General features: G+C 39.9%; 1 protein-coding gene across 16 annotated transcripts in view; it reads left to right on the top strand.

The window, feature by feature from the left end:
• The first annotated feature begins 14 nt into the window (after nucleotides 1-14).
• Nucleotides 15-8,918, top strand: part of Swt1 (SWT1 RNA endoribonuclease homolog) — a 56,243-nt gene continuing 47,339 nt past the window's right edge. For 3 of the 16 annotated variants that reach the window (XM_076941325.1, XM_076941329.1, XM_076941316.1), the window contains exons 1-6: nucleotides 98-197; nucleotides 890-943; nucleotides 4,140-4,238; nucleotides 5,364-5,432; nucleotides 6,710-6,796; nucleotides 8,787-8,870. In XM_076941325.1, coding sequence (XP_076797440.1) covers nucleotides 4,185-4,238; nucleotides 5,364-5,432; nucleotides 6,710-6,796; nucleotides 8,787-8,870 — 294 coding nt within the window. In that variant the 5' untranslated portion in view covers nucleotides 98-197; nucleotides 890-943; nucleotides 4,140-4,184. Of the gene's footprint in view, nucleotides 198-889; nucleotides 944-4,136; nucleotides 5,433-6,145; nucleotides 6,264-6,709; nucleotides 6,797-8,786; nucleotides 8,871-8,918 lie in introns of those variants that run through there. The other 13 variants (XM_076941318.1, XR_013112869.1, XM_076941320.1 and 10 more) reach the window with 13 other exon arrangements.

Below are 8,918 nucleotides of genomic sequence, written 5' to 3'. Positions count from 1 at the left end.
TTGGAGGAAACACACACAGAGCTCAGAACTCTAGGATTGTCTAGAGCGTTCGGCGCTTGGTGGGGGGGGGGGGGGTCCGAGTACAGAACTACATTTCCCAGTGTGCAGCGGGCTCTGGGAAGGCGCTTTTGGTATCCGACTGGACTGGGTAGTCGCGGCTGTCGCCGTAGCTGCCGCTGCCGCTGCCGCGGGCGCAGGTAAGTTAGGGTACTCGGGGCGCGTGGGCGTTTCTCTGGGCGACAGCTTTTTCACTACCGGCCTCAGGTGCCCGGACGCCGGTCGGTCTCGGGACCCGCGAGCTGAGGTCTGGGCCGGACGACTCCGTGGGCTGGTCGGCGGTCGGGCCGCTCTGTGGAGTGTGTGGCCGCGAGCCAGGTTGCTCCAGCTGGACCTGAGGCGCTGGGCGGACGGGTGGCGGCTTCGGAGGGAGTGGGCCTTGGCTGTGTGGGAGTCCCAGAAGCGCTTTTCTGTCAGCTCCCTGAGGTAGTATCTTGGCTTCGCGCCCCACAACTTTCCTCACACTTGTGACCGGATCACTTTTCACTTTTTCAAGTTTGCTACAACCTTAAGGTTACCAGAATAGGCGCGGTGTGGTTGTAAGAGATTGTTTTGCTGGTTTTGACCCGTTTTTGTTGTTGTTTGAGGGTTTTTTTTTTTTTTCAAAGCTTTTACTAACAAAGGTCTGCACTTGCGGACTCTGATGTATTTCAGCTTCTCCAAGGAATATCACCAGGGAGTCCTCTGCGCCTCAGGTTTTATATATTTTTTTTAATCCTGAGCTTGTTTATCACCGAAGCCTTATTCGTTCTTTTCTCTTTATTTCTAATAAGCACACCGGAGCGGTCGGGGAAAAAAGAAAAACACAACCCCAACTTGAACTTTCTTTCAGGTTGCCCTCCTTGGGACTGTCATGAACGTTAAAGGCAGGAGGGAAGGTTCTCAGGTACAAAACTCTAACTTTGAGTTAATAAAGCTAAGTCCTTGCTCACGGGTGCGGTTTTTTGGTTTTTGTTTTCCCTCTGTTGGGAAACCATAGGAGGCGGTGTGTTATTGTTTGCCACTTTGAAATGCTGTCTGGAGGTTTGCTCTCTCGTTGCCCTTCCTAGTTGGAGTGTTTGAGGGTGTTTTTCCTTCCCCAGTTTAATATAAACTTTGTCTCCACCAATCTTTTGCAAGTTCCAAAGCCTTTAAGGGCTGCGAATGTACTTATCTCAGTGGTAAACTATTTGCTTAGCTCCTCAGTACAAGCTTAAAGGTCAGAAGCCTGGCATCACAAGACAACTAAAAGCCTTTTAATCCATCATCTCTTTTTGACTAGGATTCCTATATGGGGGATTGACTATTTAACAATTAAAAGTGAGACCATAGCACCTATCACAACCTATAGAAATGGTAACTAGGACCTGAGAGATGGCTCATTGGTTTAGGTCATGTGCTGTTCTTGCAGATGTCCCAGCATCCACTTGTCAGATCAAAACCATCTGTAACTCCAGGTCAAGGAGAACTGTTGCCTTCACAGAGACATGAATACAGACAAAACATCAATGCACATAAATAAATAAATATTATATTGAAAAAAGATGGTATTTTAATTTACAGAACACCCCACTCTACCTCAGCCCTCACTCCTCCTTCTGCCTTTGGGAATGCCTAGCAAGCACTGTATCTTATCTCTCAATAACATCCTCAGTGCTTTTTTTTTTTTAATTTATAAAAAGAGTAAATGATTAATTTCAGAGCTTGACTCGATATTTTAACCTTATTTAACACCAGCTAGAAAACAGATGACAACAATTAAATGTTAGCATGGGGATTTCATGGCAGCTTTAGTTCAGATTTCTAAGCATGAAGGAATTTTCAGTTTAAAGACTTAGGAGAGCATGTTAAGCCTCAGTTGCATTACTGCATAAACTATCTTATATTTTTTGTTTGTTTTGTTTTTTTTCATTTTTCATGGCAAGGTTTCTCAATGTAGATCTGTCTGTCCTGAAACGCACGATAGCCCATGCTGGCCTTTTTTTCAGAGATCTGACTGCCTCTGGGACCAAAGGCGTGAATGCTGGGACCAAAGGCGTGTACCACCAATATCCAGCTGTTATCTCATATCTTACAACAACAATAAACTTAATTTCCACAGTTTTTGTGGATCAGGAATTAAAATGACCTTCCTGGGCATATCAGGCTTTGGGTCTTTAGCGAGGATACACTGAAACTACCTGGTAGGTGACAAGGGTCAACTTCAAAGTTACTCATGCCAGAAACTTGGTTTTGGTTGCTGGGCTATTTGAGTGACTATGTTGTGAAAATGTTAGTGAAATTTCCTCCTCAAGTTGCTTTTAATCAATGGTTTTTGTTGTAGCAATAGAAATCCTAGCTAATATATACCAGGCAGTGACTTTGACTATATGAGTTAACCCTGTTTATTATGGAAGACACTACATAAGCATTATAATATCAAAAGCTTCAATGTTTTGGATGGATCATCTTATGGCAGGGCTTTTTAGAATTTTTCTGTCTTTGATCTCTTTTCGCTTGAAATGATTTTATTGGACCGAAGGTTATAGGGATTTAAAATGTACACAAATCAAATGTTTCTGAAAATCTTAAATTTATTTTAAAAGAATTCTTTATATGTGTAATTTTACCATTAAAGGTAAAAGCAAGTTTGTGTGCTAATGATTGTGTGCTTATTTATTTTTACATACTGAATTAAATCTTGATTGAATATTTGATACTGCAAGAAAATATTCAACTTTTCAGAGTTGATTGACTGATAGTTTGATTGTTATAATCATCAGTGCTGAGGACATGGCCTCACAGAAACAGTAATACATACCAGCAGAACTATGTCTAGGATTATTTCAAAAGCCATTTTTAATATGTTTTTATAAGAGCAAAAAAAAATTTGCATTTCCAGTAAAAACACTGCAGTTCATGACATACAGTAGTCATGAATATGAGCCCAGGTGACTCAGCCAAGATTAGTTGGGGTTTTGTGGGTATGCGGGCATGTGAAATGCAAAGTGCACATGTATTGTGTTCAAGGCTGCAGTGAAGTCACAGGATGTAGTGGGAGAGTATGACCAGAAACACCTAGCATAGAAACACCTAGCATTCATTACACATGATTTACAATTTTTTAGTCTTTGTGTGTTCAGAAACTTTAATGTTGCCAATGTAGGGTTGTATGTAACCCTAGTTTAAGAAGCTGAAATCTTGAGAACTGCTTACACTGGAAGCCCTCCTAAGTTAGTTTAAAAGGAATGTGAACTTCACCCTTGTGTGAATATAAAATATGTTGTAGCACAACATAATGCTGTGCTTACTAATTTTAGATCAAATTGATATAGGCTGGAGACATACCTGGGAAGAGGGAATCTTAATTGAGAAAACACCTCCTTAAGATTGGCCTGTAGGCAGGTCTGCTGGGTCTCTCTGTCTCTGTCTCTGTCTCTGTCTCTTTTCTTCTCTTCCTTTTCTCTTTCTTTTGTTCGTTCGTTTGTTCGTTCGAACTTAGAACTCCTGGACTCAGTCTGTCTGACCTCAGCCTTTAAGTAGCTGAGACTATAGCTAGGCATGGGCCACCATGGCAGGCTAGAATGGGTGTTTGTTTGTTTGTTTTGTTTTGTTTTGTTTTTTCCTTTTCTCTTGTTCCTTCCACCATGGCAGGCTAGAATTTTTTTTTTTTTCTGTTTCTTTTCTCTTGTTCCTTTCATCCTGCTGGAATGAAGTCCTTTAGACAAGAGAAAAGAAGACTATTCTAAGCCAGAAGGTTTAGCATGAATTCAGCTGTTAACGGTAAACTATCTTTGAAGGCAAACAATTTTTGGTACTTAAAAGATAGTTCTTAGAAGTTTGTTGACTGTTGACGTGTAATGTTTTTAAGTTCTCCCTCTTAGCATTTTATTTTCTTCAAGTTCATAAAATCTTATTTTATTTTTGCCATAGGGTCTCACTAAGTAGCCTGCCACTGCCTCCCAAATGATGGGAGATCTTATTTTATACAATTTTACCTATTTAGATCATGAATGACCAGGAGTAATTGAAATTACTTGGCTTATAGCATTTGCTATATTCATATTGTCGCTGCCAACTATTACCTGTTCTTTGGATTTCACTTTCATGTCCTGCCCCAGCAGACCTGATGATGTTTCCAGTCTTTGGCTACTGTATCCCAGCACAGGATGCTGCTTTGTACTACCAGTATCCACAAGCTTGAGACTGTTTATGACCATAAGGTATGGCTGTGCTTGTCTTACATTTCTTTTCTGGATTTTTTTGTTTTGGTTTGGTTATTGGCTAATGAATGGTATTTACTTGTTCTAAAGTAGGACTGGAAAAGTAAAACTGGGTTAAGACATGGACAGAGAACATGTGATTTAAGAAAGGATTGGAAATAACTCAGAATAAAAATGTTGATATACTGAGGAAAATGAATTCATTCATTCATTCACCCAGTCATTCATGAGTATTTCTCCAGAGTTTTGCTTTGTTTTTTAAAATAGAGTCTTACTCTGAAGAACTTATTATGTAGCTCTGTCTGCCCTAGGACATGTTGCAATCCTGCTGTAGCTTTTGAAGTGCTAGAATTATAGGCATATTTTATCTATTATGGTTTTTTTTTTTTTGATAACTTAGAACTAAAAACCTAAGTTTTTTTTTTAAGTTTTTATTTGTTTATTATATGTAAGTACACTGTAGCTGTCTTCTGATACCCCATAAGACGGCATCAGATCTCATTACAGGATGATTGTGAGCCACCATGTGGTTGCTGGGATTTGAACTCATGACCTCCAGAAGAGCAGCCAATGCTCTTAACCGCTGAGCCATCTCACCAGCCCCAAAACCTAAGTTTTTAATATAGCACTTTTTCAAGGAACTTTAGGTCTGATAGTGTTAGGAGCAACCTTGCTTATACACTAAAGGCCTAAATCAGCCATAGGCCTAAGTCAGCCATACATGCCTGCTAACACAAAGTCTTGGTCTCTGTGGGAAAACACTAGCCCTAGAGCAGATAGCTATAGATCTTGTAGACAGGCAGCCTTGGTGGAAAACTACCAACCTAGATATGAACAAGTAGTCATAAGTCTTGTGGATAGGTAGCTTTGGTGGAGGGTACCAGCTTAGATAAAAATAAATGAATCATAGACAGAATCATAGTGACCTGTTCCCTGCTTCTTTACCCAGCCAAAACTCTGTTCTGGAAGATATCTGTACTCCCCTGAGAACACCTACGCTCCTGCGTCATCCCCCTCCCCACAACCTGCCTCTATGTGTATATAACCCCTCTGTGAAAAAATTAAAATCACGGTTTGATCAGACTGTAGACAAGCCGTCATTCTTCACGTTCCCCTGTCCTCCAGTTCTCTCTTCCAGGTCCTCGGGATCCTAGTTCACGGCTCAGCGGGCCGGGGCAGGTAGAAAGCCAACAGGTATTTATTTAGATCCAACTATATACAACCTTGTACAAAGTTTTAAACATTTTTATTACTTATTGTGTGTGCATAAGAGTAGGAGCAGGTATGTTACAGTGTATTTGGATATGAGAGGACACTCCTCTCATGGGTTTAGGAGATGAAGTCTACTCCTCAGGCTTGTGCAGGAAGCACTTTTGTCCAGTGAGCCATTTCACCAGCCTCAAAGTAGTTATTATATCTACTTTACTCTTTGATTCCTTAAAAAAAAGTTATAGGGTAATTATCTCTATCTACAGAAGATGAAACTGGGACTTAGAAAAAAATGTATGCAGTTTGTTTGAAGTATTACATAGTGACAGTGTATTAAGAAATCAAGAATTACTGTTAATCTGTTTTCAGGTGTAGGTAGGGCAAAATCAGCAATCTTTTAGGCAGCCAAAATGCTGATCTGATGCTTAAAGGAGAAGGCAGAGATTCAAGGCATTGTCTTTTTTGTTTTTTTTTTTGTTTGTTTGTTTGTTTTTTGTTTGTTTTTTGTTTTTTGTTTTTTTTTGAGACAGGGTTTTCTGTGTAGTCCTGGCTGTCCTGGAACTCACTTTGTAGACCAGGCTGGCCTCAAACTCAGAAATCCGCCTGCCTCTGCCTCCCAAGTGCTGGGATTAAAGGCGTGGGCCACCACCGCCCGGCTTTTTTTTTTTTTTAAACTTTTTTTTTTTTTCTCCCACAAGACTTGGGAGCGGGAGCACAGGATTCGAACGCGCGTCAAGGCATTGTCTTAAAGAGCGTTCCTGAAAAGTTGCTTGATAACTGAAAGAGTAAGAGAATTTGAGTAAAGACAAGTGAACGGTGAGAGAACCAAATGCTGTGAGTGATTGCTGTGCAGAGAGCCTTTAAAGCTTCCATCAAGGCAAACCTAGATTCAAAGGCAGCATGTGATTCAGAAAGCCCTCCCCCTGGAGTTTGTGTGTCTTTTAGAAACCTGCAGGGCAATCTGATAGCCAGGAGGAAATGCTTTTGGATGTGTTGTTTGGGGAAGTATGTCTTGTGAGAGCTCTGAGCACCTAGTATCTCTAGATAAGCCTGATATTTCCAGTAAAATAAAGTTGTTCTCTTTCCTCAGTGAAGGAAACTCAGAGTCCCTGTGAATCTCTGTGGTTTAGCTTTTACTATGCTGGATGTATCAAGAAGATGAAAATAATTTTGTGAAACTTGAGTCCTATATAGCTAAGTGACAAATGGCTTGTGATATACATTTTACTGTGTTAAAAATATGTTTTGAATGTTTATTTTAGTTTCTAAAGATGTCTATCAAAGAATCTTGTGGAAAGGAAGAAAAGTCTCAGAAAAAACAGACTGCCTCTTCACCAACTTTTGATGAAGTAAGAATTTTAATTTGCTGACTTATGACACCTTTTTTTAAAAATGTGAAATGAAAAGAAATGCACCTTAAAGTTACAGTGATATGTGAAACTTTATTGCAGATCTATGAGGTAGTTATTTTTATTATTCAAATCACAGATAAGAATTTGAGGCTTAGTGAGGAGTCTTCTTGTCCTTATTCCTCTGTATGTGCTCTCTGGCAGACTGGCAACGGTTTCTTTGTTGCTAACTCCACAGTTAACTGTGAGAGCAGTCTGCTTTGACATCCCAGCAGTGTTTGCTGTAGTTGATTACACCTTTGCCTTGAAATACTTTCCAGAATTGACTTCTGAGATATTTTGCTTTGTTAATTTTTCTTGTCTCTTGGTGACTGTTTCTCAGATTTCTTTTGCTGATTCTTCCATATATTTTTTCTTGAAGCAGGCTCTTCAAGGCATTGTTACTATAGCACAATCCAGTTTTAGACTCATTATCCCACTGTCTTAGTTGTCCTAAGGTCTGGGGTTATAGTTATGCATCAGTACACACACAGCTCTTAGCCATTTCCCTTCCCTCCCCTCCTTCCCTCCCTCCCCCCCCCTCTCTTTTTCTCTCTTTCTCTCTCTTGGTTTTTTTGTTGTTGTTTTCTTTATTCTTTTTTTTTTTTTTTTTTTTTTTTTTTTTTTTTTTTGACAGGGTGTCTCTACGTATAGCCCTGGCTCTCCTGGAACTCAATAGGTAGATCGGGCTGGCCTTGAACCTAAAGAGATCCGCCTGCCTCTTCCTCCCAAGTGCGGAGATTAAAGGGGTGTGCTACTTACTTACCCAGCTCTTTTATTCATTTTCTTAAGCTATAACCTTTCAAGTACCCAAGCTCAGTTTCCCTATTTTAGTCAACTACAGTTCCATTCTTTCAGTTCAGGCCCAAACTTGGTATGGGGCAGCCAGCCCGTAATCAGTTTCTGTCAGTTTTATCTTTTTAACATATTCAGAGTCTCACTATTTCTGTTTTTACTGTTACCATAATCCTAGCAAAGAACTTGTTTTCCTTAGTTATTCCACTGGTTTCTAAGTTCTTCTCCATGCCACTGCCTTTGCCTCCTCATGGTTTATTTGTAACACAGTGGCCCATGTGATCCTATACAATATGAGTCAGATTATGTCACGTGTTGGCTTTGTACTTTCCTGTGGATCCTCATGTTAAAAGCTGGTTCTGGGACTGGGAAGGCCATCCACTCTCCCCTATTTACTTTGCCATTCCTTTCTTGAGCACTTGGATTACAAATGTGTACCACTAGGCCTGGTGCATGTGGTCCTGGAGATTGCACACAGGGCCTTCAATATGCTAGACAAGCTGTCTACCAACTGAGCTGCATCCCCAGCCCGCGTTTCTTTATTTGGTCTCCTCCATTCAGCTTGTCGGTAGAGTTTTTTAGGAATACATTTAAAAATTGCAGATCTTCCTTATAGCTCTTCACCTTTCTTGTCCAACTTCTTATTTTATTTCATTTATAGCATTATCTAACATGATAAACATAGTAGACATTTCTATATTTCTACACTAGGTTTAACCTTTATGGAGGTAAGAACTTAGGGTTTATTTTATTTTTTTAAGATTCAGCTCATGGTCTGCTATATCTTTGGTAAAATAGTAGGTACTCAAACAACATTGTCTTAAGACAATGCCTTTTAGCTTTAAGATCCACTGAAAATGGGACATAAGGTTTTATCTTATGGATTGAATCTCACTGTGGCAATACCGTCTCACTATGTTCTTTTCTGCCTGTCCTTAGCTCACCTCCGGTATAAGCACCGAGAGATCTCATTTCCCCTTGACTCTTTCTTCCTTCTAGTTGAGTCTCCCTTCTTACTAACATTTGTGTCTCTCAGTGGTCTCAGCTCAGTTTTGAATGAAAATGTCAATTTATGAAAATGTTAATAGTGATTAAGTCATGCTTTATTTTGTGCTTTTCTGTTCATTTTTTTTTTTCAACTGAATGACATTCTTAGGACAAGAAAGAGGGAGAAATCTCAGCAAGTTCTACTAGTTCAGAACACTGTGTTCAACCTGTTTCAACCAAGAAGAGAAAACTGGTAAGTGTTCAGATACCATAACTCAATGAATATTATTTTTCTTAAGGT

This window comes from Arvicanthis niloticus, chromosome 10 (genome assembly GCF_011762505.2).
Source record: "Arvicanthis niloticus isolate mArvNil1 chromosome 10, mArvNil1.pat.X, whole genome shotgun sequence".
Taxonomy (NCBI): domain Eukaryota; kingdom Metazoa; phylum Chordata; class Mammalia; order Rodentia; family Muridae; genus Arvicanthis; species Arvicanthis niloticus.
Note: the sequence above shows the minus strand (reverse complement) of the source record. Positions and strands in the feature narration are given on the sequence as shown.